The sequence below is a fragment of the Phallusia mammillata genome, chromosome 6 (assembly GCF_965637545.1).
Source record: "Phallusia mammillata chromosome 6, kaPhaMamm4.hap1.1, whole genome shotgun sequence".
NCBI classification, from domain to species: Eukaryota; Metazoa; Chordata; class Ascidiacea; order Phlebobranchia; family Ascidiidae; genus Phallusia; species Phallusia mammillata.
Genome location: NC_137257.1, coordinates 12,449,477 through 12,474,297, shown reverse-complemented (window position 1 = coordinate 12,474,297; position 24,821 = coordinate 12,449,477). Strand labels below are relative to the sequence as shown.

Below are 24,821 nucleotides of genomic sequence, written 5' to 3'. Positions count from 1 at the left end.
TGTTTGTAAAACAACTTGGAACTAATAATTGTAACGAAAAACACCGATAAACTGCAATTTTATGGAAAAATAGAATTGAAATGACGTCATCGAAAAAATTTTTATCTTTAAATTGTAGAAAATTTTATACCCAACAGCTTTCCCAGAGAAAGTTTTTGCCTATCTTCTATCGATTTTGCACAAAACCCTACAAAGCAGAAGCATGTCTAAACATTAATTTTTGTTAAAAATAATTCAGCAGTTAAAGGGTTAAAATGGACACTGCTTCATTACAGTAAATATATCCCATCAACATCCCTTTCTTAGAGTAAGCTCAAACTTGATGAAACACATTAACTGACACTCATTAAACAGCATGGACAAGAACATCAATCTGTTCAAAGGAGTTTTAAACAACAAAAAATTCATATTTTACTATATGGGCTAGAGCGTTTGTGCAGTAATATAAGCGCTTAAAAGCGAATACGCCTTGACATTAGCCTACTGCATTCGATTACCTTAAACCAGCAGTTCTCAAACTGGGGTCCGCGGTCCTTTAGGGGTCCGTGAGGCAATTTTGGGGGGACCGCGAAGCGGTTGAAGTAATTCTATAATCTTATTTGGCAGCAGTTTGTGCCACTAAATAAGTTTAAATCAAAGTAGAATTAAGAATCGACTGTCTCCATTGCTAAACAATGGTCTTTATTACATGACATCTATCAAAAATGCAATTGTTCGTGTTTTTTGTCCTGTTTGTGATGTCACATGCTGTCTTTCAATGATGATTATGCACAATTTTGCATAACTAGCTAAAATCCTGCAATCAACTTTCAGTTTTATGAAATACACATTTAGGCTTAAGGACCGCGAGCCCTCGAAATAATGGCAAAGGGACCGTTTTGAAAAAAATATGAAAAAGTTTGGGAACCACTGCCTTAAACCAACCTAAAATTAGTAAAAACTATAAAGGTGGCTTTCTGATATACTTCCATCTTATATAATATAGTCTATATCCTATATTACCAATTTTGTATACACATCATTTAATCGACACATATGATTGTTTTTGAAAACAAAAACGAGTGGGTCCCCACATGCGTGTTTGTGTGGATATAAGTTAAACAAATGTTGCAGTGTAGGACAAATTTTTGGAAAGCATTAACCCGACATTTAAAAAAATTTGTTGGTATTCTTTTTGTACTACAAAAACATTAAAAAAGACGTAACAAATACTTTCAACTTAATCTTTGCTTTGACCCAGATATTGCCGTCCCAGGTCCGGTTTTAAACACATTTTTTTCTAGAAAGCTGTAACAGTTGTGTTACAGACACTTTAAATTAAAAAGCAATTTGCTACAAGTGTATGTTTTTCATTTAAATTTGTTTCGCAAAACAAGTCCATTAACCTGTAGTAACCTCTCAGGGTGCACACACCAAACGACTGTTTGACCTTTTGACACCTTTTTAATAGAATGCCGTCCTAAGTGTTCAACAATACCGTTTTGCTTAATTTATACATGCCTTAAGTATTGATTCCTAAATTGATCCTAAGCAAAAAAAGCGCTACGTTATGACGAAAGAAAGTTCTGAACTGTTGTTGTAATACCTACTAGTTGACCTTCAGTAATCCATGGTCATGTGGCGGCCAAGCTGACACATTTATCTTGCAAAAAAGTTTGTTTTTTCATCTTTATGTTGACTAACAAAGTTTTGCCTGACATTTACGAAACCGAAGCACGTTTATCAAGTTTAAATCACGTCATAGGTGTGAAACCTTCGCCAAATCTGAAAATGTAAGTGATAACTTAAAAAAGGACATTGCTGTGCAAAAAAGCTGATTTCTAATCACTGAAACGACGTCTCGTAAAACGTCTGTCCGACATCAAGCTGAGCCCTCCCGCTCTGCCGTACTAATCGTAAACCAATGAGTTACTCTCTTGGGAATTCTGCCTGTGGGTGAACTGCTGGGTCGTTCGGAGTTAAACTTTAGAAGAATCAAATTTTGATCAATACCTAACAGCTTTGTAAATTTGTATAAATTTAAAGCACTCTTTCTTGACTAAATGCGTAGAACAAACCAACGTTAGACAAAAACTAATTTTCATGGGTTTAAGGCGTGAAAAATGGGTAAATCCTATAAAAAGTTGAAAAAAATCTTTAGAATACCTTACATTGCGCCAACCAACAAAGCATGAAACTCTCTTTGAAAAGTATTTTAGTTAGTACAGCCGGTTTAAAAAAATTACGTTTTGGGTGCCTGTGGGTGAACCGTTGGGTCATTTGGGGTCAAACATCAGGAGGACCGAATTTGGATTAATAACTAACATCTGTCCAAATTGAATAAATTAAAAGCACTCTTTCTTGACCAAACACATGGAACAAACCAGCGCTAGACAGAAAAAAATACGGACAAAAACAGAAGGGGAACCATAATAACTTCACATCACACAGTAAATTGCTGCTGTTGTTTGGTTGAAGCCAACTGAACAGGTTATTCGTTATAAGAAATTTCTGTTTTGTTGGTGAAAAAACAAATCCGAGTCAAGTCTCTTCTGAGACAAGTCCAAGTCAAGTCTTTTCACAACTGAGACTGAAGTAAAGTCAAGCCTTTTAAAAAGGTAACTCGAGCCAGACTCGAGTCGAGTCTCCTCATCACTGATATATAATCAGGCACAACAAAGCTAGATAAATTGGGTATGGGACTAATTGCAACTTTGTAGTAAATTAGAAATTGAAACCTAAACAGCACACTTTATAAAGTACATTTGTAATAGACCAAATACCTTAAACATTTTTGTGGTATGTTAAGAATCTTATAAATACACCTTTAAAAAACATTTTGCTCTCCGGAGAGAGTAACCACTAGGACAATAGGTCAAACAAAACCGATAAAAATATTTAAAAGTCCAGGAAATAAAAATCATTTATAGTAACAAAGGTAAGCCCACCTTTTTCTTACTGGCTTGTGGTGTTTTTTTGCTTGAATTGGAAGATACAACTGAAAGCAATTTGTATGTATAAGTTAGAAAAAAGGATTGTAATTTTAAAAATGATTATCTTGAGCACCATCTGATTATAATTGCATGGTGCTTAGCAGTAGTTGCAATTAAATTTATATTGTACTATAATTAAAATAGGGCTCAAAATCAAACACTTGCTACACATATTGCTCTCCTCATAAAAACATATGGAAAAATTTATTTAAGTACAAAAAGAAAACATTCCCTTACCAATTAAAATAGAATTGGCACTAAAAAGATGGACTGTGAAGGGGTGATATTTTTTTCAAACATATTGTTTAACATGTGTTAGATTACAAACAGTTTAGGAGTAACTCATGTCATAGTATGTTTAATCTACAAAAACTTACTACTGTTCAATAGTTGTAATGTATACCTCTCTGAGTAATAATTTAATTAATGTTCGAAGCAGTCATTGCATATATAACATCCACATCAAAACTGTGAGGTGACCGCATGTTTCACCAAGCACATACATTGCAGCAATTAAAACAAATTGGCCAGAATTTTTACTTCTTACATGTATACATTTATATTGTGATTTGCCCTGAAATGTATATTAAGGCCAGCGATCATGGCATACTTATCACTAAATCATAGCACTCTAGGCCAGGGCTACTCAAACTTTCTAGCTCTGCGACCCCATTTTCAAACAGAAGTTTCTACGCGACCCCTTGATGGGTACAGCCCAGGGGTGCACAACCTCTTCGCTATGACGGCCGCATATTTATTTTCTCAACGGCCGCCAATTGCCTGCTTGTGTTTCAAAAATACTGATGTAAAGAAATACTTATACATTATATATACACCATCTGATAGCGCCTAAAAAGCCTAAATTAATTTCCAACTTGATACCAGATTGTCAGTGTTAGCTTTTATGACGTCATAATCTATATTGTAACACTTGTGGTTTCTGCTTTTTCGCATTGTTTACACACAATAGGCATTAAAAGTCTGGCGCATATGGCTTCTAGTCTGGCAATACTTCTTTAAGCTCCACAAAATGTGCTTAAAGCAGTTTGAAAATCAAAATATTGGCAAAAGAGTTTTTATTTACGTCAAGGCCACCAGTACATACATTTTAATAAACTCGTCTCTGTCGCCGCACTTGTGCACCCCTGGTATAGCCTATACACGAGAATAATCTTTAAACAATAAATTTACCCGTGTAAACCATTTAATGTGACAATGACAAATAACGCACGATGTTTCGCGACCCCAAAATTATATTCCGCGACCCACAGTTTGAGAAGCCCTGCTCTAGGCCATCATTTAAGAACATAAATGTGCTCCATCACAACTGTTTAGGATCAATTTTTTTAAATAGCAGTTTCAGGTACCTTACAAGTTACAATACAGTCTTATTATACCAGCACACCAAACAACTGGGTGTATTTGTGCAGATTATATAATATTCTAACCCTTGCTCTGCCACAATCAAGGAATAGATAAGGCTGGCAAAAGTAAATAGGGGTCTGGCTTTAAGATAACTCCTGCATGTTAATGATTTAAACCTTGTATCTTGATAAATTTCAGAAAAATGTTGCTATTTCTGGCAACAACTGACTGAAGGTAAAATATCCAAATACAATTTCATAGTAATGAGTGGAAGCTACATGTTAGCATGTGGAAACTATGTATGTGTAATTGCCGGGATATTGTGCGCAGGGGTGCATCCAGAAACTTTCCAACAAAATAATTTAGAAAATTTCCCTTTTGATGCTCTTCATTTATTCTGCTTAATTTGCTGGGTCTGCCACTAATTGTGTGAAAAGATTAATATAACATCAAGTTTTAACAAATTGTTAAAACTCTGTCATTAGCAGATAAACCACAGGTATGCAATAGGGTTACTCGATTTTCTTGACTATTTTTTTTTCTCAAGCACGTAAAAAAAAATTCAGGTAAAGTTTAGCAACAACACATGTTAGAAATTGCTATTTTGGGAGCATAGAAGGAAACTAATCTGCCTAGTGCATTTTGGGAGCAAGATTGAATGGAAAATGAAGAGGTGTCGCATTTCCTTTCTGTGTATGATATACGACACTGTTTCTTGTGGGAAAATCTTTATTTACTTTTTGAGAATCAAGAACAGCTTTTTTCTAAATTTCTCGAAAAGGACTCTATTACAAAACTATAAGTACTTGGTCTCAATGGTATAAAAATTTTAGTACCTATCGTCTGATTGGTACTTAAAAATCAGGTACTGTCCAATCTCTACACTACACGGAAAAAAATTACAGGCATTTACAAGAAAGCTGATTGTAGGCCACTCACAACTCACCACCATCATGAAGAGAACTTCTGAAAAAAAACAGTAACGTGTAATGTAAATGTAACAAAATTGAAATATAGAGTGGCAAATGTAAATTACAACACTACCAATATGATGATTATGTACCAAAAAAAAATAGTTCAACCCTAAGACAAGTGTAAAACTTTCCAAAGCCGGTATTAACTTTCCAAAGCCGGTATTATAAGTTTAACTGCATACTTCAACACTTAACAGCATGTAGTCGGCGAAACACAAGTAGTTTGAAATAATTAAAATGTCGCGCCTTTACCTGGTTTTGCTTGAATCGGCCATTTTAAGAAGCACGAATCATACAAATGTGCCTTAAGTGCAAATGAAATTAGACAAAACACGAAAAAGTACCAGGAAACATCACCACTTTCCAGTTTCCACGCCGGCACAAATGACTATCACCATTCTGACGAAATGAAAATAGGGAGAACGAAGAAATATTTTTCTGCAGTGTTTCCAAAAAAATTCATTTTAAAATTGAAAACAGCTTCTTATTATTAATATAAAATGCTATCGTTTTGATCGGGATCTCCAATTAGTTTTTGTAAAAGACCTATACAATTTAGCATATGCACCATTTTGGCTGTGTAGTGACGGCTAAGCCCTTGAATTTTACAACTTTTTGTAAACACTTTCCGAAAATAAGAATTCTAAAAAAATGGCAAAACCTTGATAGTAAAATAAACGATTAAAGAATTTTCAGCAAAATAACTTTTTGTCCGAGACCTATACAATTTAGCATGTGTATGCATTATTGGCTAGGACGCAGGGTTGGGTAACGAGTCCCATCAGTCAAGTCTCAAGTCAAATCAGTAGGGGTTCGAGTCCCAAGTCAAGTGAAATGAGGTTCGAGTCTCAGGTCGAGTCAAGTCATTAGCGGTTCGAGTCAAGGCAAGTCCCAAAAAGTTTTTGCAAGAAAAGGTTAAGAAGGGTATGGATGGTTATTCCATTTGAATGGTTAATGAATGGTGACTTTTTTACCTTAAAACGGACACCGCTTTATTACAGTCAATACGTTAATCTGTTCAAAGAAGTTTTTGAAAACTAAAAATTCATATTTTACTGCATGCGTTAAAGCGTTATTGTTCAGTACTTTTAGCGCTTAAAAACGAATACTTAGCCTTGACATGTAGGCTACTGCATTCGATTACCTTACAACCCAAGCAATAAGTACAACGCATAATGCCAGCGTAAGAAAGTTTGTGTATGTAGCAGCGACTTCGTTACGTTAAAATTAGGCAAAAATAACTTCGCATCGCACAGTATATTGCTGTTGTTGTTTAGTTGAAGCCAACTGAACAGGTTATCCATTACAAGAAATTTCCGTTTTGTTGGTGAAATAACGAGTCCTAGTCGAGTCTCTACTAAGACGAAGTCGAGTCGAGTCTTTTCACAACTAAAGGCCCGTTTACACTATGCGTATCGCACTCGCTCAAACCTGCGTAAGTTTGTTTGTTTCATTTTTTCTGTCTGGCTTCGCGCTTGACTGATTTCGGGCGCTCATGTCACGTAGAAATCACTGATCTCTATAAACACTGGATTGCGCTACTCCGTTGAACGGTTGGGTGATTTTTGAAGCAAATTGAAGCGTAATGGCGGCTGCAAAAGGAAGCCCCAAAAATGCATTGCGGGCAATGGGGAGAGAGTGGAAAAATGACGATAATTTTTATTTTAGGCATTTGTGTAGCGATTTTTGCAGATATGATTTGTAGATTAATAGGACGCATGTATTCCAGTGTGTAATAACCAATAAATATGCGTAGATTGATTGTGATGTGTATTAGTGTAGGTGTGCTGGGAATACATTATTCAGTTAATGTTGAAATAAATCATTATTAAGTGGTACTAAATGTTTTATTGTGCAATATAAGTAGTTTACATGCATTTATTAATATTTAAGACACAAATCCAACAAGAATGGCTATTTTCTTCACACAAGACGATGTGATACTTTATTTAGCATCATCTTGTGCTGATCCAAACTGCTGTTTTTGATTGTCAGCAAAGTCTTGGAGCTAAAATATGGCTGTTTAAAAGTTTTTTGTAGTAGGTTCAACATTATTTTCCTTCTATGTTACAAACCATAAATCTAGTAAGCTCACAATTAGCTCATTTAATCTACCCTTTTTCTGTTTGCAACCAACATGTGTTGAATAATTTTTTTCTAATGTTGTGAATTCTCAAACTAAAACTCTTAAAATCTCATATCTCAAAGAGATACATGTGCATATAAATGCATTTAAGACATCATAGCAGTTAGGGTGGATGAGTTTAACTACCCAAATGAGTTGCCTATTTATGTACTATTTCAGTCAGAATCATGAAATATTGTTTTTATTCTACTTAATAAGCAATTTTCTGCAAAAACACACCTGTACACCAGTTATCACTTAAATTCTTGCGAAACAGGACTGAAGGCAACAAATACACCAGCCAACTTTATACAGATATCCTGTATTTTTTGTCAGATGATCACCATTATAACAGATGGTGCATTCACAAAATAAAAAAACAACAACCTCAAAGTTGTTTAAGTTTAAAATGTGCAGCATATCATGTCACAGGCAGTGTCAGAAATGATTACAAAACATACACAGTGGAAGTAGAACAGTATACACACACAAAATATTTAATCTGATTCCAATCCCTCTGTAGTGTATTTGTTGTCGAAAAAGGTTGGATTGTAATCTGGCAGTGTCATAAAGCTTGAGGGTTTGGGAGGAGACTGAAACATTCCAGTGGAATTTTACCAGAGACAATAAAGGTTGCTTATTGAAGAAATATAAACCCTATTATGTCTGAAATGTTTGGAAACAAATTTATCATAAATGTAAAATGGAATTGCAAAATTTCATAATATCACCATGGCAAGATAATAAAGACCAAAACCAAATGCACTCAATCGAGAAAAAAAGTCAAAAAGTGTTAAAATAGTTGAAATATTATTTTAGTTTTTTGTGATTTTAATTAAAACGTTATTCCACATGTTGGTCACAATTTCCTGAAGTTTGATAACAGTCAAAAACAACAGTTTGGAATAGCACAAGGTAATGTCACACAAAGAATTACATCATCTTGTGTGAAGGAAGTAGCCATCTTGTTGGATTCATGTCTAAAATACCTTAAAAAGCACGCAAACCACTTATATTGCATAATAAAACATTTATTTCCACTTAGTAATGATTTATTTCAACACTAACTTAATAACGTATATCCAGCACACCTACACTAATACACATCACAGTCAATCTACGCATATTTATAGGTTATTACACACTGGAATACATGCGTCCTATTAATCTACAAATCATATCTGCAAAAATCGCTATACAAATGCCTAAAACAAAAATTATCGTCATTTTTCCACTCTCTCCCCATTGCCCGCAATGCATTTTTGGGGCTTCCTTTTGCAGCCGCCATTACGCTTCAATTTGCTTCAACCGTGACGGCCAGTAGCGCAATCCAGGGTTTATAGAGATCAGTGGTAGAAATGAGCGAGCGATCGCCTGCCGAGCGTTTTTCTGCGTATCAAGCTGCTTGAACCTGCGCAAACGGTTCGTGATATCGCTGTAGTGGTTTCTGATTTGAAAAAGTTGATTGATTTGGGCAAAATAAATGATGGCACGCCATTTGCCTTCAATTTAATTATTTATTACATGGTTATAATTTCATGTTCTGTTTTTTGTGTTTAAATATTGTAATTAATTGCATTTAAAATGTACATTTACCCTAGCACAGTGGACTACATGTTGTAGAAACATAAAAGTAAGATAAACATGCCACCAATCTATACAACGGGTGACACTAAAACGCTGAATGGGCGGGACGTCGCGGAAACCGCTCAATATCGGGTAAATTGCTGACGGTTAGTGCTATTAGGGTTAGGTTGAGGTTTTATAATAGTAGGCTATATGAATCAAAAAATGTCCCTGCCTAAAACTTATTCAACTATTTCCTGACATTAGGCAAAAATGCTATGGCGGGACGTCGCGGGAGATGGCGGGACGTTTCGGGCGCGGAATGTAGTGTTCGGCGGAATTTTTTTTAATGATTTTCTATTATAAAACCTTATCCCAACCTTAATAGCTCCAACCGTCAGCAATTTAACCCGATATATAGCGGTTTTCACGACGTCCCGCCATCTCCCGCGACGTCCCGCCCTCCATTCCGCCCGTCCCGCCCATTCAGCGTTTTAGTGTCACCCTATACAACAACATCTCAAACAATCCTGTATGATTACCAAAATACAAAATCATGTTTACTAACAAACTATGATGTAATTTACATTTATGTAAAGCTTTTTCGATCTAGAATAGGTAACAATCAATTTATGCGATGATTTATGTTCATCAACAGTCACTGTGAGCTAAAAATGACGTCGAGTATGTTTCTTAGTACACTTAGGTACGCACCGAAAATCACAGTGTAAACGGAAGGGGTTGCAAGGTAAGGTTAGGTTAGGCGCCGCTAAGCATAGTGTAAACGGGCCTTAAGACTCGAGTCAAGTCAAGTCATTTGAAAAGGTGACTCGAGTCTCCCCATCACTGCTATGACGTAGCAGTAGGACCCTTAAAGTTAAAAGCTTTCCACTGACACCCTTCTCATATTCTTGAACAGGGGCGGCTCGTGCTAGGGTGCTGCGGAGCTGCAGCACCCCCTAATATTTTTACTTAATACTCCTAATATAATATCAAATATAACTTTTATTTTTTTTATTTGTTAGCAATATATAATAAGCATAATTTGCCCCTTGGTCACCTTTTTTTGAAAAAAAAATCACCTTTTTAACAAAAAAAATGTAAAAATATATGAAATTAATAAGTTATCTATGCTGGAGCTGCAGTTCCAGTTTCCTGACGTTTCGTGACGTTTCATGACGTTTAGCAGTTGTGCGCATGCGCACTTGGAAAAGCTACATGCCGGGCGAAATAGGCGACAGGGTGCTGCGGCTCGCACAGCTCCACCAATCACGTAGTCGTCTGTTCCGGGTGCCTTCGAATACTACAGGTCCGCTTGGTGCACTAGGTGCTCTAGGTACATCGCTTGGTACTTCGCTTGAAAATTCGATTACTACAGGTAATGCATTTAAATAGGGAAAAACGTGGCCAAAATTTAAATGCTGCAGGTAACTCGTTTGCACTCGAGGAAACTCGTATTTGGTGCAGGTAACCAATTTTGACACGACGAAACTTGTAGTTGGTGCGACGTAACTCGAAAATGCCACAGGTAACTCGTTTGGACTCGACCGAACTCGTAAGCACTGCAGTACTTCGCCAGGAACGTCGCTTACTACAGGTAACTCGTTTAGACTCGACTAAACTCGTATTTAGTGCAGGTAACCATTTTGGACACGACGAAACTTGTAGTTAGTGCGACGTAACTTTAAAATGCTACAGGTAACTCGTTTGGACTCGACCGAACTCGCATTTGGTGCAGGTAACTGTTTTTACACGACGAAACTTGTAGTTGGTGCGACGTAACTTTAAAATGCTACAGGTAACTCGTTTCGACTCGACCGAACTCGCATTTGGTGCAGGTAACCGTTTTTGACACGACGAAACTTGTAGTTAGTGCGACGTAACTTTTAAATGCTACAGGTAACTCGTTTGGACTCGACCGAACTCGCATTTGGTGCAGGTAACCGTTTTTGACACGACGAAACTTGTAGTTGGTGCGACGTAACTTTTAAATGCTACAGGTAACTCGTTTCGACTCGACCGAACTTGAATTTAGTGCAGGTAAATGGAGCGTTTTCAAGTGCTTGGACGATTCTTGCTTTAAGTAATGTCATTGGGCGTGGCATTAATAGTATTTACCCACCGTGCAATGGACCATTGGACAAAACCATTGGCAGTCTAAATCGAATAATTTTGACACAGCTCTTCACAGTCGAACCTATTTCGATTATGTGGACAAAAATCAGCACTAGGTCTGTGAAAACTTGGGTTCCTGACCACTTTGTTGCCATATGCAGAGACGTTACCCACATACGCCATTCAAATTAACTCAATGGATTATTTGGAAAATGATTCAATGGAAATTAGTGGCGACGATTTATTTGTCGAAGATGTGCCTCAAGTCGACGGTTCATCCCCATCGACGAAACCGCCCTTAATTTCTTTCCCATCGACGAAACCGCCCTTAATTTCTTCCCCATCAACGAAACCCCCCTTAGTTTATTCCCCATCGACCACACCGCCTAAATCCACTGATTCTTCATCAGGTGACATAGACAGTCATCAAGCTGCGGTCGACGGTGCCATCGACGAAGGCCAAGCTGACAGCTCAAAAACAGGCAAATTAAAATACGCAAGTTTTTTGCCGACCCGGAATGTGGTCGAACTCCTTAAAAGCTCGGTCCATTTCCATCACACAATTCCAAAGGGTATCAAGAACAACGCATACTTTGTATTTAATAATTCAAAAAATGTAGAAAGACAGATGCAAAGTTTCAGAAAAAGTTTGCAGACGACTGTGGAGCTTGATGCGATTTTAAGTACACAAGCATTACTTACTACCGTTTGTGCGTTTGTGTAGGGGAAAGTTTTGCATCCGAAATCCAAAGACAAATACGTTCAGAAGCGTGCAACCACAACCCAAAGCAGATGATATAGTTAAAGTTGGTGTGTACTACTGCAAACTCAAGCCGACAAGTCATTCAAAATAACGTGGTTGGAAAGGTCAATTGGTCCACACCTTGGTGTCGCAGAATATCTTGGAATCCATCCTGGCCATGTCCCGCACGGCAACACAAAAGATGGAAAACACATTTATGTAAGAACAAAACCGGAAATGCTTGAGGAGGTTGGCAACAGACTCAAAGGAGGTGAAAGCGCAAAAGCAGTATACGATGAACTTCAGGACCGACATAACCCCTTGGAGAGTCTAAGAGGGCTAAATCAACTGCACAGAAAAAAACATTTTGACCAGACCAAACACAATCCAAGCACTGGAAAAATAGAGAAATACGCTGAAGAAATAATAGAAGTGGTAAACATGGCCGTAACACATGATTTCGTAAGACGGGTTACACATGGAAAGGATGTACCAGTGAGTGTCCACCTTTACACAGACGAGCAAGTATGTGACTTTAAACGGTTTTGCCTTTCAGGTAAAACGGTATTTTGTACAGACAAAACATTCAATTTGGGTAAAATCCATGTGACAGTCACGACATTCAAAAATCTTAGCGTAATTAAAACCTCTACAGGCCAACATCCCATATTTTTGGGACCAGTTTTTTTGCACAGTCGTTCAGATTTCACCACTTTTTTTGATTTCGTCGCCAATTTAAGTGCAGTTGTGGGTGGCACGTTTGAAAATTTGATTTTTGACTCTGACGACGAGCAGGCCATGCACAAAGCTGCACTACAGGCGTTCCATGGATGTCGGCAGGTGCTACGCAGCAAGCGTTTAAAAGAGAACTTGCTGCGGTATGCTGTCGATAATGTTGGATTATTAGCAGATGATCGAAAATCGCTACAAGCTTTGTTTTTCACCGTTGTAAACAGCGAAGAAGAGGTTGACTATTTTGGACATGAAGCGAATTTAAGAAGTTTTTGCCAAAAATGGCCTAAGCTTCTGCATTACGTGGAACATCGTTTTTTACCACTTCTGAAAGATCAGGTGTGGAATTTGAAAAAGGAGGTTGGGTATATTTGGACAAATAACAATGCCGAGTCAATGAACCACGTCATTAAATCAAAAACTAACTGGAAACAACAAAAACTGCCACAGCTTATAGAGATGCTGCATGGTATTGTCCAAAGTTCAATACACTGACGTCAAAAAAGCATTCGTGGGATTGGGTCCATTGCATTTTGCACCGGAATTTACCGTATTCCAATATCAGTTTTACGCATGGGAACAGAAGACAGATAAAGAAAAACAACAGCATTTTCTTAATTTTATGAAACATAGAAAACAAGGCAATCCGCAATTACTTACAAAAGTGCCACCGAAAACAGAAGGGAAAATGAAAAATCAAACGCAAAGAATGCGATCCCACAAAACCCAGCAGCAAAAGTGAAATGTTATTGTACGGGTTCTCATAGTAATTTGTTACAGTGTTTGTTGATTATGTTTCTTGTATTCGTTCGTTTGTGTCTTGTTTTAAGTTCTTTAATGACAACACTAAAAACAACACGAAATTCAAAAGTTTTGTCAACAAAATTTTTGTTATTTTTTAGTAGATCAGTTTTAGCCTCATGGAATTTGATCGCACCACAACGGGTTTCCTGCAGCAATTTATAAATTGATTATCGTCACATAAAACGAGTTACCTACTGCATTTTTGAGTTACGTCGCACCAACTACAAGTTTCGTCGTGTCAAACACGGTTACCTGCACTAAATACGAGTTTAGTCGAGTCACAACGAGTTACCTGTGGCATTTAAAAGTTACGTCGCACTAACTACAAGTTTCGTCGTGTCAAAAACGGTTACCTGCACTAAATACGAGTTTAGTCGAGTCACAACGAGTTACCTGTGGCATTTAAAAGTTACGTCGCACTAACTACAAGTTTCGTCGTGTCAAAAACGGTTACCTGCACTAAATACGAGTTTAGTCGCGTCTAAACGAGTTACCTGTAGTAAGCGACGTTCCTGGCGAAGTACTGCAGTGCTTACGAGTTCGGTCGGGTCCAAACGAGTTACCTGTGGCATTTTGAAGTTACGTCGCACTAACTACAAGTTTCGTCGTGTCCAAAATGATTACCTGCACTAAATACGAGTTTCTTCGAGTCTAAACGAGTTACCTGTAGCATTTTAAGTTTACGTCGCACCAACTACAAGTTTCGTCGTGTCCAAAACGGTTACCTGCACCAAATACGAATTCAGTCGAGTCCAAACGAGTTACCTGTAGCATTTTAAAGTTACGTCGCACTAACTACAAGTTTCGTCGTGTCCAAAATGATTACCTGCACTAAATACGAGTTTAGTCGAGTCTAAACGAGTTACCTGTAGTAAGCGACGTTCCTGGCGAAGTACTGCAGTGCTTACGCGTTCGGTCGAGTTCAAACGAGTTACCTGTGGCATTTTCGAGTTACGTCGCACCAACTACAAGTTTCGTCGTGTCAAAAAAGGTTACCTGCACTAAATACGAGTTTCTTCGAGTGCAAACGAGTTACCTGCAGCATTTAAATTTTGGCCACGTTTTTCCCTATTTAAATGCATTACCTGCAGTAATCGAATTACCAAGCGAAGTACCAAGCGGACCAAGCGATGTACCTAGCGTACCAAGTGGACCTGTAGTATTCGAAGACACCGGTCTGTTCCGGGTTTATTATGTGCCAAAGCAAAACCCGTGTACTATATTCTTAAGGGGCTACTCTAAAATACGCAATCTACGCAATCTACGCAAACTATACGCAATCTACTAAAAAAAATTAACTAAGATGTTGACGGTTAGGGCTATTTGGGTCAGGGTGAGGGTTTGTGATACAAATAACTTTATAATTTAATTTCAGATGCCTTTCAGGTCTAATTTTCTCACAAGTGTTAACATGCGGTACCATATAGTGTTTAGTACCACTCTCAACACATATTAAGCCCAAACTGGACATCTAAAACTAAATTATACTGTTATTTTTATTATAAACCCTCACCCAGACCCTAAAAGCCCTAACCGTCAACATTTTAAAAAGTTGCATACGTTTTATAAGTAGATTGCGTAGATTGCGTATTTTAGAGGAGCCCATTCTTAAGTTCGGCAGTGAGGGGCTCCTCTAAAATACACAATCTACGCAATCTACGCAATCTGTACACAATCTACTTATAAAACGTATGCAACTTTTAAAAATGTTGACGGTTACGGCTTTTAGGGTCTGGATGAGGGTTTATAATAAAAATAACAGTATAATTTAGTTTTAGATGTCCAGTTTGGGCTTAATAGTGGTACTAAACACTGTATGGTACCGCACGTTAACACTTGTGAGAAAATTAGACCTGAAAGGCATCTGAAATTAAATTATAAAGTCATTTGTATCACAAACCCTCACCCTGACCCTAATAGCCCTAACCGTCAACATCTTAGTTAATTTTTTTAGTAGATTGCGTATAGTTTGCGTAGATTGCGTATTTTAGAGTATGACTGTGTGCTTCAGTTTTTGCAGTTATCATTGAATTAAAAAGTGTATCTAACACCATGAAAAAGAAGAAAGGTCATCTAACGCCTTGAAAAGTCACGATTAACCTTTGTAATAAATAAATGAATCAAAAAGTTTTAAGACAAAATGGGATAAAACATCTGCTACTCCAAATATGTCATGCAGGAATACAATAAATACTCAGTTTTAGTTCTGAATGCTACCAAAGAAAAATAGATCTGTGACTGTGAAGTTAAATGCCTCACCGAAATTCAGGCAATATCAAATGCAGAACAAACAATTGCAGAAGCAACAGGATTTTTGAAATAACTGAGTGATGACCATTTCAAGTTTTGGTTTCTTAACACACCATGTGGACAGTATTTGCATCCAAGTGCAATCATGTGTATTGATATAATGGACATGTACTGTTTCTCTAAACAGTAGCTGCTAAATTGCTTCACAGGAAGTGTTTCTTAAGAATGAACATTCTACAGAGGAGATAGTAGTGACCACCAAGCATATCCTATTGTTGACAAAGAAAAGCTAGTTACTGAAATAAACATGTTTCTGTAGATCTGATGTTCATGATTACTTTGAAAATAATCTCGATGATGACAAGTTAAATTACTAAGATGAAAAATCCTTTTTGCAATTTCCCAGAGTCCTTAAGGCAAAACACTTCTTTTCAACACTGAAAAGGATGCAAACTTTTTTAAGGGACACCATTATTTCCAAAAGACTTGCATTTGCAGTGCTAGCACTAAATAAAAACAAACAGTTTCTTAGATGTCATTTGGAAATCAAGGAAGAAGTTGTCAATTATTTTGCCCAAACTATAACTTTATGATTCATTTTGGTTGTAAAAAGGAAACACAAAGTTTAATCATATGGGTTAAATTTAAACTAGAAGAGTGGCTTTCTGATATACTTCCATTTTATATATTCTATACGATATTTACCAATTTACTATACATATCATTTGATCTACACATATGATTGTTTTTGTAAACAAAAACTAATGGGTCCCCACATGCGGGTTTTTGCGGATTTATGGTAAACAAATGTTGCGGTGATTTTTTAATTCTTAAGGACAAATTTTTAAAAAGCATTAACCCAACAATAAAAAAATTTTGTTTGTATTTTTTTGCACTATTATTGTCGTATAATTACAAAAACAATAAAAAAGAACGAAACAAATACTTTCAATTTAATCTCTTGCTTTGACCCAGATATTGTCGTCCAAGGTCGGGTTTTAAACACAATTTTTTTCTAGAAAGCTGTAACAGTTGTGTTACAGACAATTAAAAAGCGATTTGCTGCAAGTGTATACATAACTTTTCATTTAACTTTGTTTCGCAAAACGAGTTTTTCATTTAACTTTGTTTCGCAAACGAGTACCATTGACCTGTAGTAACCTTTAGGGTGTACACACCAAGCGACTGTTTGACCTTTTGACACCGTTTTCAATAACACGCCGTCCTTGGTGTTCAACAACACCGTTTGACCTAATATATACATGCCTTGAGTATTTGATTAAAAAAAAAAACGCTACGTTATGACGTAAGAAAGTTCTGAACTGTGTTAGTAATACCTACTAATTGACCTTAAGTAACCCGTGGTCATGCAGCGGCCAACCTGACACTAAGCATTTAAAAAAAACTTTTATCTTGCAAAAAATTCAAGTTTATTTTTTCATATTTAGTTTGTTTAAGAAAGTTTTGCTTGACATATACGAAACCGAAGCACGCTTATTAGGTTTAAATCGTCATAGGTGTGAAACCTTTGTCAAAACTGAAAATGTGAGTGATAACTTAATAAAACGACATAGCATTGCTGTGCAAAACAGCTGATTTCTAATCACCGAAACGACGTCTCGTAAAACGTCTGTCCAACGTCAAGCTGAGCCCTCCCGCTCTGTCCTATTATTCGTAAACGTACTCTCTTGGGACTTCTGCCTACAGTGTCTTTCTTGACCAAATGAGCGTTAGACACATTTACGTTTCGGGGGCCTGTGGGTGTGTCGCTGGGTCATTCGGGGTCAAACTTCAGGTGGACCAAGTTCAGATTTATATCTAACATATGTCCAAATTTCAATAAATTTGAAGCACTCTTTCTTTACTAAACGAGCGTTACAAACTAGCATTAAACATTTTACGTTTCGGGGGCCTGTGGGTGAACCGCTGGGTAATTTGGGATCAAACTTCTGGTGGACCCAGTTTGGATTAATATCTAACATATGTCCAAATTTCAATAAATTTGAAGCACGCTTTCTTCAGTAAACAAGCGTTACAAACCAGCGTTAAAAATTTTACGTTTCGGGGGCCTGTGGGTGAACCGCTGGGTAATTTGGGGTCAAACTTCAGGTGGACCAAGTTTGGATTAATATCTAACATATGTCCAAATTTGAATAAATTTGGAGCACTCTTTCTTGACCAAATGCGTCTCACAAACCAGCGTTAAAAATTTTACGTTTCGGGGGCCTGTGGGTGAACCGCTGGGTAATTTGGGGTCAAACTTCAGGTGGTCCAAGTTTGGATTAATATCTAACATATGTCCAAATTTGAATAAATTTGAAGCACTCTTTCTTGACCAAATGCGTCTCACAAACCAGCGTTAGACAGAAAAAAGAAAAAAGAAAAAAAGAAAAAAAGAAAAAAAAATACGGACAAAAACAATATGTGTCCCCTTCAGGGAAGGGGACCCATAATGAGAGTGTTGTAAATTTCAAAGCTTGGAGGAGTATTGCACTTTAAAAAGGAAGCACAAGGTTTAATCATATGGGTTAAATTTAAGTGAGAGTGTTGTAATTTCAAAGCTTGAAGGAGTATCGCAAAAAAGGAATTATAAGCAAACTGAAAGACAATTATTAGTCTGTAGACAAAAATTTAAAGAAAAGATGTTTAAATAACCAAGTTCTGACATAAATGTAATGTGGTTGTTAAATTTGTCAGTTATGATACCAATAAAAAGCTTTATGGCTAGTTTTTTGTGTGTGGCAATAATCTGTGAAGTGTCATGAGATATGTTGAAACAGTGACTGTGACTATAAGTTACTCAAATGAAACATGACCATATTAATGACTGAATAGCAAGTGTGTTAGTTAGTGGTCATTGTTATAACCAGTTATTCTTAAATGTTGTCCAACTGAAATACTTTTCGACTCATTTATTACTATTTTGTTCAATATATTGTTGTTGTGTTTTACCGTATTAACATCCGCTTCGTTTCGAGTCTGTGTCACCTGTGTTTTTGTGCCACATTATTACCGCATGTTATTGAGTTTGGCCCGTTGCCATGCAAGTAAACAAAATTCCCCAAACGATACCGTCTGCTGTTTACATTCGTGCACATTAATGCGTAACGAAAATTACGTCACAATGGAGTTACTAATTAAGATTTGTATTACTTGTTTTTCTACACAAAACAATGGCTGGAAATCTAGAAATGTGGCTTTTCTATATATTGCCAACTTATATATGTTAAATAAAGGCTAAAATTTGGAGCAGCACCCCCCGAAATTTTAGGCACGAGCCGCCACTGTTCTTGAATCGCCCCAAATTTATTTACCTTTCAAGGTTTTAAGCATGCTGTTACAGCAAAGAACCCTATAAAGTTCTTTGCAACAGGGGTTGTGACTTTTTTGTGACACTTGTCACTGTTAGTGACAGGCGTCAATGACAGGGCTGGGGTGTCACTAAATCAGTGACAGGGCGTCATTAAATCAGTGACAGGGCGTCATTAAATCAGTGACAGGGCGTTTTTGCTGTAGTTAAATGTGCAAAACGAGCAATGTGTTTGTAATTATCGTCGTATGTTTCGAATTTTGTGCAAAAGGCAGAAAAAATCGTCCTAATATAGTATGGTGTTACTTTATGAAGTTTAGTTTATTCGCGCTCTTCTATGGAAGGTAGAGCGAAAGACCTTAATTTCAGGGCTGCCACTCTAGATATTTTATAGCTAGATCTAGATAGTTTTGGTTAAGCCTAGATGTAAAATTTGGGATCTAGATGATGGCTATAAAGTCTAGATAGTTTTTTTTAACGTCTGTAAAGACCAAAGGAACAGTACAAGCCTACAAATGTTCCACCCAGATAGCCACTTCAACGTTATAATGTTGTAACTGTAACAGACAACATAGAGTGATGAAAAGGAAGAAGTAAACTTCTTCAGCATGAAATATAGCTCTATTTATATTAAAAACCTTTATATGCGTTGTTGTTTGGCTAATAGATTACATTAAATTGGATTATTTTATGTTTAGATATATTTTTGGATGTTTTGTTTTTCAATCTAAATGATTCTAGATATTTTTTGAGGTCAAACTAGATTATTTCATTCAAACCAAAGTGCCAGCCCTGCTTGATTTCACTTGGTCAGCCAGTACTGCAAACCATACTAAGAAGCCGGACTAAATCCATGTATAATTATAAAAAATACTTCCTGAGTATAAGCAAATTAGGTCTTAATATTGTAAAATTTCGTGCAATATGTATCTTATGACTTTAACAAAGCATTTGGTAAATCTTGAAAAATTGCAAGCAGCAAAGGTAAGTGTGTTTTTTACGATTTATGAACTTTCATTGTCTGCCAGGCAGTCTGACAAGCTCTAACAGGGCGAAAAAGTTCAATCACTTATTTTTAGTCAATTTGTTTATTACAACATATCTAACCTCTGTTGTGTGTCACATTGTGATATGTCACATCTGAATGCCATATTTAACAATATGAATGTTACTTGCAAAAAAGAGGAGCTCATCTGAGTTTCCAAACAATAAAATACTTTGTATACATGTAGATTAAACCAACACATTTAAAGCTGTTTAGAAACAGTGGATTCATGACATTCCTAGCTGCCAGACACTGTTACAACTTATTATTTGTTTTTTTAACCATTTAAACTGATTTGGCCATATTTACATTAAAATTGTTCATGTTTTTTGGTTTATTTCTTGGGAGAAAGTCACCAACATTTAAAGATTTGGAAACTCAACAGTAAACAATATTAAGAAAGTATTAGTCAACTACCAGCACAAAAGAAAGCGATTCAACACTGGTTCTTAACAGACTTAAAGTAGTAAAACATTTGTTTGGTATTTTAATTAATTTCTCAGTTATCCTTTTTTGGGGATCCATCTCTGCTTAGACAGTTTATCACCTTGCTTTTTATTTTATATTTGTTACTGGCTCCACACAATGTTCCAACTGATCATATTTAGATTGATTGATTTAACAACAAGCAACAGAAGTATCTGTAAAATATTAAAAAATGACAGAGTATTACTATTGTAAATTTTTGGTACAAAAGTTTTTGCTAATCAGTTGTTTGAAAGGTTACAAGAAAAAAATAAAAATAATCCTTGAAGGTTGCTGAATTTGTGAAACACAACCTTAAAAAATCGTACCCTAATAGTTTTGTTTTCTGGTTCGAGAAGAGCACTGCTTAATTACAGGAATCAAATTGGTCCAAAAAAATAGATGAATCCGGTAAGAGCATTAAATATTTTCTATGTTTTAAGCTTAAAAAGCTATTCTAGCGATGCTTCTCTTCATTCATAATATCATTTTATTTTAGACAGTCTTCTTGAGCTATGTAGTCAATGTGGAAATTGTGATTAGAAAATAGTTTTTTTGTTTCAGACAGCATGACCCACTTTACACACAATTAATTATTCAGGGAAGGGGACCCATATTGATTTTACTCGAATTTGTTTGTTTGTTTTTTCTTCCCAAAGTTTTTTTCCATCAAATGTTTGATGGATTTGGATGAAATTTACACAGATTGTAAATATAGTTGTGTAGATGTGCATCCCACTTTTTGTTGTTGATAACCCCAGTATTTACCCCGCTAGCCCCCTAAAATGGGTCATTTTCTTCCCAAAGTTTGTCCGACTCGTTTTTTCATCAAATGTTTGATGGATTTGGGTGAAATTTTACAGATGGTAGATATAGTTATGTAGATGTGCATCCTACTTTGTTTTTGTTGGTAACCCCAGTATTTACCCGACTAGCCCCCTAAAATGGGTGAGTTTGTAAACAATGTTGGAATTGGCTAAAATTTGTATAGCTTGTAGAGTATGACATTTGTAGGTGTCGATTGTTGTGTTCAACCCTGTAGCCCCAACATTTACCCCACAAGTGTAAAACGCATTTGTATGTTACTGGGCACCACAAACGAAAAAAATCTGTGGCGCAATAGTCTTGCAAGGGCAACCAGTTGTATGTTACTCATTGGTGGGTTGCTTGGAGAACATTTTTGTGTCATGGCAGTTAGGGGTTTGTTAAAGCCCTATGATGTCAGAAGCATTAACGGTTGTGCTCAAAACACCTCTAGCGGTTGTTTTCAAACATTGGCAGATTGGGCTGAAATTTTGCAGTACTATTGATTGAATCATTGAGGTTTCATATTTTTTAGTTTAGTGTCAAACCCCATTAGTAACCTTACTAGCCCCCTAAAAAGGGTAAGTTTATAAAACAGTGTCGGAATTGGCGAAAATTTGGGTAGCATGTGGACTATGGTTCTCTCTTGAAATGCACTATTTTTAACTTTACATGTGTGGGGACCCATGAGTTTCTGCCCGCAGAAACAACTAAGGTTATAAAAGACGATGGCTAATATGGGACCCAATACAAAATAAGCATAGGAAATATATTTACGTTTCAAAATAGGTTATAGTGTAAATGCAGTTCAACAAAATGTGCTAAGCCACCCTTTTTGATATAGTGCACAAAATGTTTAAACAACGCTAATAGCTGATTTTTATATCAAGTGTACATAAAAACTGTGTACTTATCTACATGAAAAACTTTTGTGAACAGATTGGATGTGACAGTTGCAGACATTGGTATCACATCAAATGTGTGGGAATCAACAGCTCTGAGCTTGGTATAATTGAGTCTTGGCAATGTCCTGTTTGCTTAGAAATTATGATGTTATGGGTCCACTTTCCTAAAGGGGACACATTTTGATTTTACTCAATTTGTGTTTTCTTCACTGAAGTTTGTTCGCATCAGATGGTGGATATGGTAATGCAGATGAGCCATTTGTGTCATTTGTATTTAAAGCTCCAGTATTTAACCCACAGGCCGCCAAAGTTTAAAAACATTTCTCATAATCCGACGCACCACAAACAACGAGTTTCTGTGATGTTATAGGGATATAAAGGCAACCAAACATGTGTTGCAAGTGTTGTATTCATTTGGGCTGGATGTTTTGGCAGTTTTTACAGCCTTAAACTATCACCAATTGGGGTTTAATTTTAAAAGACTGTTGATTGGGTGATTGTGGTTTGATATTTTATTATTTTGAACATAGCAACCCGTTACTAACCCTGCTAAGATGGGTGTTTGTTAAATTTAAAAGTTAATATGTCTGAATTGGATTTTTGAAGTGTCAATTTTTGTGTTTTACCCTATGGTCTCACTATTTCCCTTTTCTTTTCTTATGTAATGCATTGTCACATGAGTATTAATCGATACACTGACAGCTAGAGAATATGGTGTGCGTGCATAGATAAGTTCTTTATTACGTCTTGTCTTTATTTTCAGCATTCATAAATTTGTTATTTTTTGTTCAATAAAAAAAGTTATCTCAAATATTTTGTCCTGCTCTATGATTACTGAAGAAGTTTCTGTAACTACAACATTGCATTACAATTTTAATTAGGTTCCTGAATATCATTGTAGTCCTGTGACCGTTGGGGCACTTTCTCCATCTAGTTTCATACTATGCCAGTGTGATGCATTCCACCCCTAAACATTGCCAAAGCCAGTTTGTTCTGGGCCTGCCTTGTCTTCTCATAAACCTCAACTGCCCTGTGCATGATTCCATGATGACATGTCACATGGCCGAACCATTGAAACTTTTGTGTTCTTTCCGTTTTCAGAAGTAGTTTAAACAATCCAGTTGGGTTTTTGCAATCACCAGTCCAGTGGTGATTTCCTTCTGTGATGTCACATCTTTATTGAGACTGCTTCCAGTTGTTTGCCTTCTATTGTAATGTCTATGTCGCTCTCTTTATCATTTTGCCTTGACCTTACCATGATCTTGCTCTTTTCACTTCTAATTTTCATTCCATACTTTCTTATTGTATTGTCCAATCTTTTAGTGAAGTCAGCAAGTTTCTTACCACTTTTTGTAATGAATTTGTCCTGCCACTGACACTGTTTCCTCAAAATCTTCCATTGATTCCATCATTATTTGCCCTTATAATATGTTGAACAAGATAAGCGACAACATGCACTCTTAACATACTGCAACCAAAGTCTCAAACCATTGTAGTGCACTTCTGTGGAATATCACTGCATTGCTGGCCTTACTACACAGTGCTTTGATTTGAAGGATCAGGTGGAGACTGATACCATGTTTCACCTTCATACTCCTCCACAGAGCTTTTCTCCAAACTCTGGTAGTGATGAAGTTCTTGATGTTGGTCTCTAAATTTTTCACCTAGTATTCGAACTTTTAGGTTGTGCTTGGCCGTTCACAGAAACTGGCTTGTTCTTCATGTAAGAAGTTTCTATCATATGTATTCATGATCTCTTGTGTTTTCCAGTCTGCTTATGGTTCTAGCTCAGGGGTGGGCAAACTTTTCAGTGCAAGGGCCGCATTCAAAGGTTTTTAATCTTATCGGGCCGCATAGTATTTCACCAACGGACGCCAATTGCTTACTTGTTTTAAAATAACTTGAATTTGGTTTATATCACATATAAATATCATTTTAAGTCGCCTAAAATGCCCAGATTAATAATTTCTAACTTGGTGCATTAGTTTAGCTGAACGGAGCTAACCGTTTATGACGTCATAAACTGTATTGTGACGATTGCGGTGCCTGTTCTTTCGCATTGTTTGCACACAATAAGCGGATAAAAAGCCTGGCGTATATGGTCACTAGGCTGGTAATCTTTTTTTCCAGTCTCACGAAAGCTGTTTTTAGCTGTTTGAAAATCAAAATATTAGGCAAAATAGTTTTAGTTACGTCACGGCCGCCAGTACATGTATTTTAACATACATGGCCACGACCGCACAAACTTGTCTCCGCGGCCGCATGTCGCCTTACGGCCGCACGTTGTGTACCCCTGATTTAGCCCAAAATATTAACATAGTATATTTTCAGCTATGTGCAAATACGTTTGTTGTCACTTTAATGATTGTACACACATTGGTTGAAACGCTACAATTGTAATTGTTTTAAAAAATAAACAAGCATTTGTTTCAACATAGGCTACACCACGTTTTTTTGTTAATAAATTCCTTGCGCTAACATTAAACAATGCGAGCCGCTTTTAATAGCCGTGTTTAATGTTCGTTTGCAAAGAACTGCTACGACCTAAACTTGATCCAAAGTGACCAAAGTTTTGGCGTCAACAGTACAAAGTGGGCTGTATTTGAAAACGTAAACCGTTTTTGCTTTATCGAACAAAGAAATTGTG

At 36.6% G+C, this 24,821-nt stretch overlaps 1 protein-coding gene, 1 long non-coding RNA gene and 1 pseudogene across 3 annotated transcripts in view; 2 read left to right on the top strand and 1 right to left on the bottom strand.

Moving 5' to 3' along the window:
- LOC145233003 (uncharacterized) overlaps positions 1 to 5,720 on the bottom strand; it is an 82,708-nt gene extending 76,988 nt beyond the window's left edge. For both annotated transcript variants that reach the window (XM_080097666.1, XM_080097667.1), the window contains exons 1-3: positions 5,564 to 5,720; positions 5,284 to 5,303; positions 2,928 to 2,977 (exon numbers count right to left, since the gene is read on the bottom strand). In XM_080097666.1, the coding sequence (XP_079953792.1) occupies positions 2,928 to 2,977; positions 5,284 to 5,303; positions 5,564 to 5,586 (93 nt within the window). In that variant the 5' untranslated portion in view covers positions 5,587 to 5,720. The remainder of the gene's footprint in view (positions 1 to 2,927; positions 2,978 to 5,283; positions 5,304 to 5,563) is intronic.
- A 4,971-nt stretch (positions 5,721 to 10,691) lies between these two features.
- LOC145234275 (uncharacterized) lies at positions 10,692 to 13,468 on the top strand (annotated as a pseudogene).
- A 4,624-nt stretch (positions 13,469 to 18,092) lies between these two features.
- LOC145232884 (uncharacterized) lies at positions 18,093 to 22,985 on the top strand. Its single transcript, XR_013860940.1, has 2 exons — positions 18,093 to 20,876; positions 22,209 to 22,985. It is a non-coding gene; the product is annotated as an uncharacterized LOC145232884 (long non-coding RNA).
- Positions 22,986 to 24,821: the final 1,836 nt, after the last annotated feature.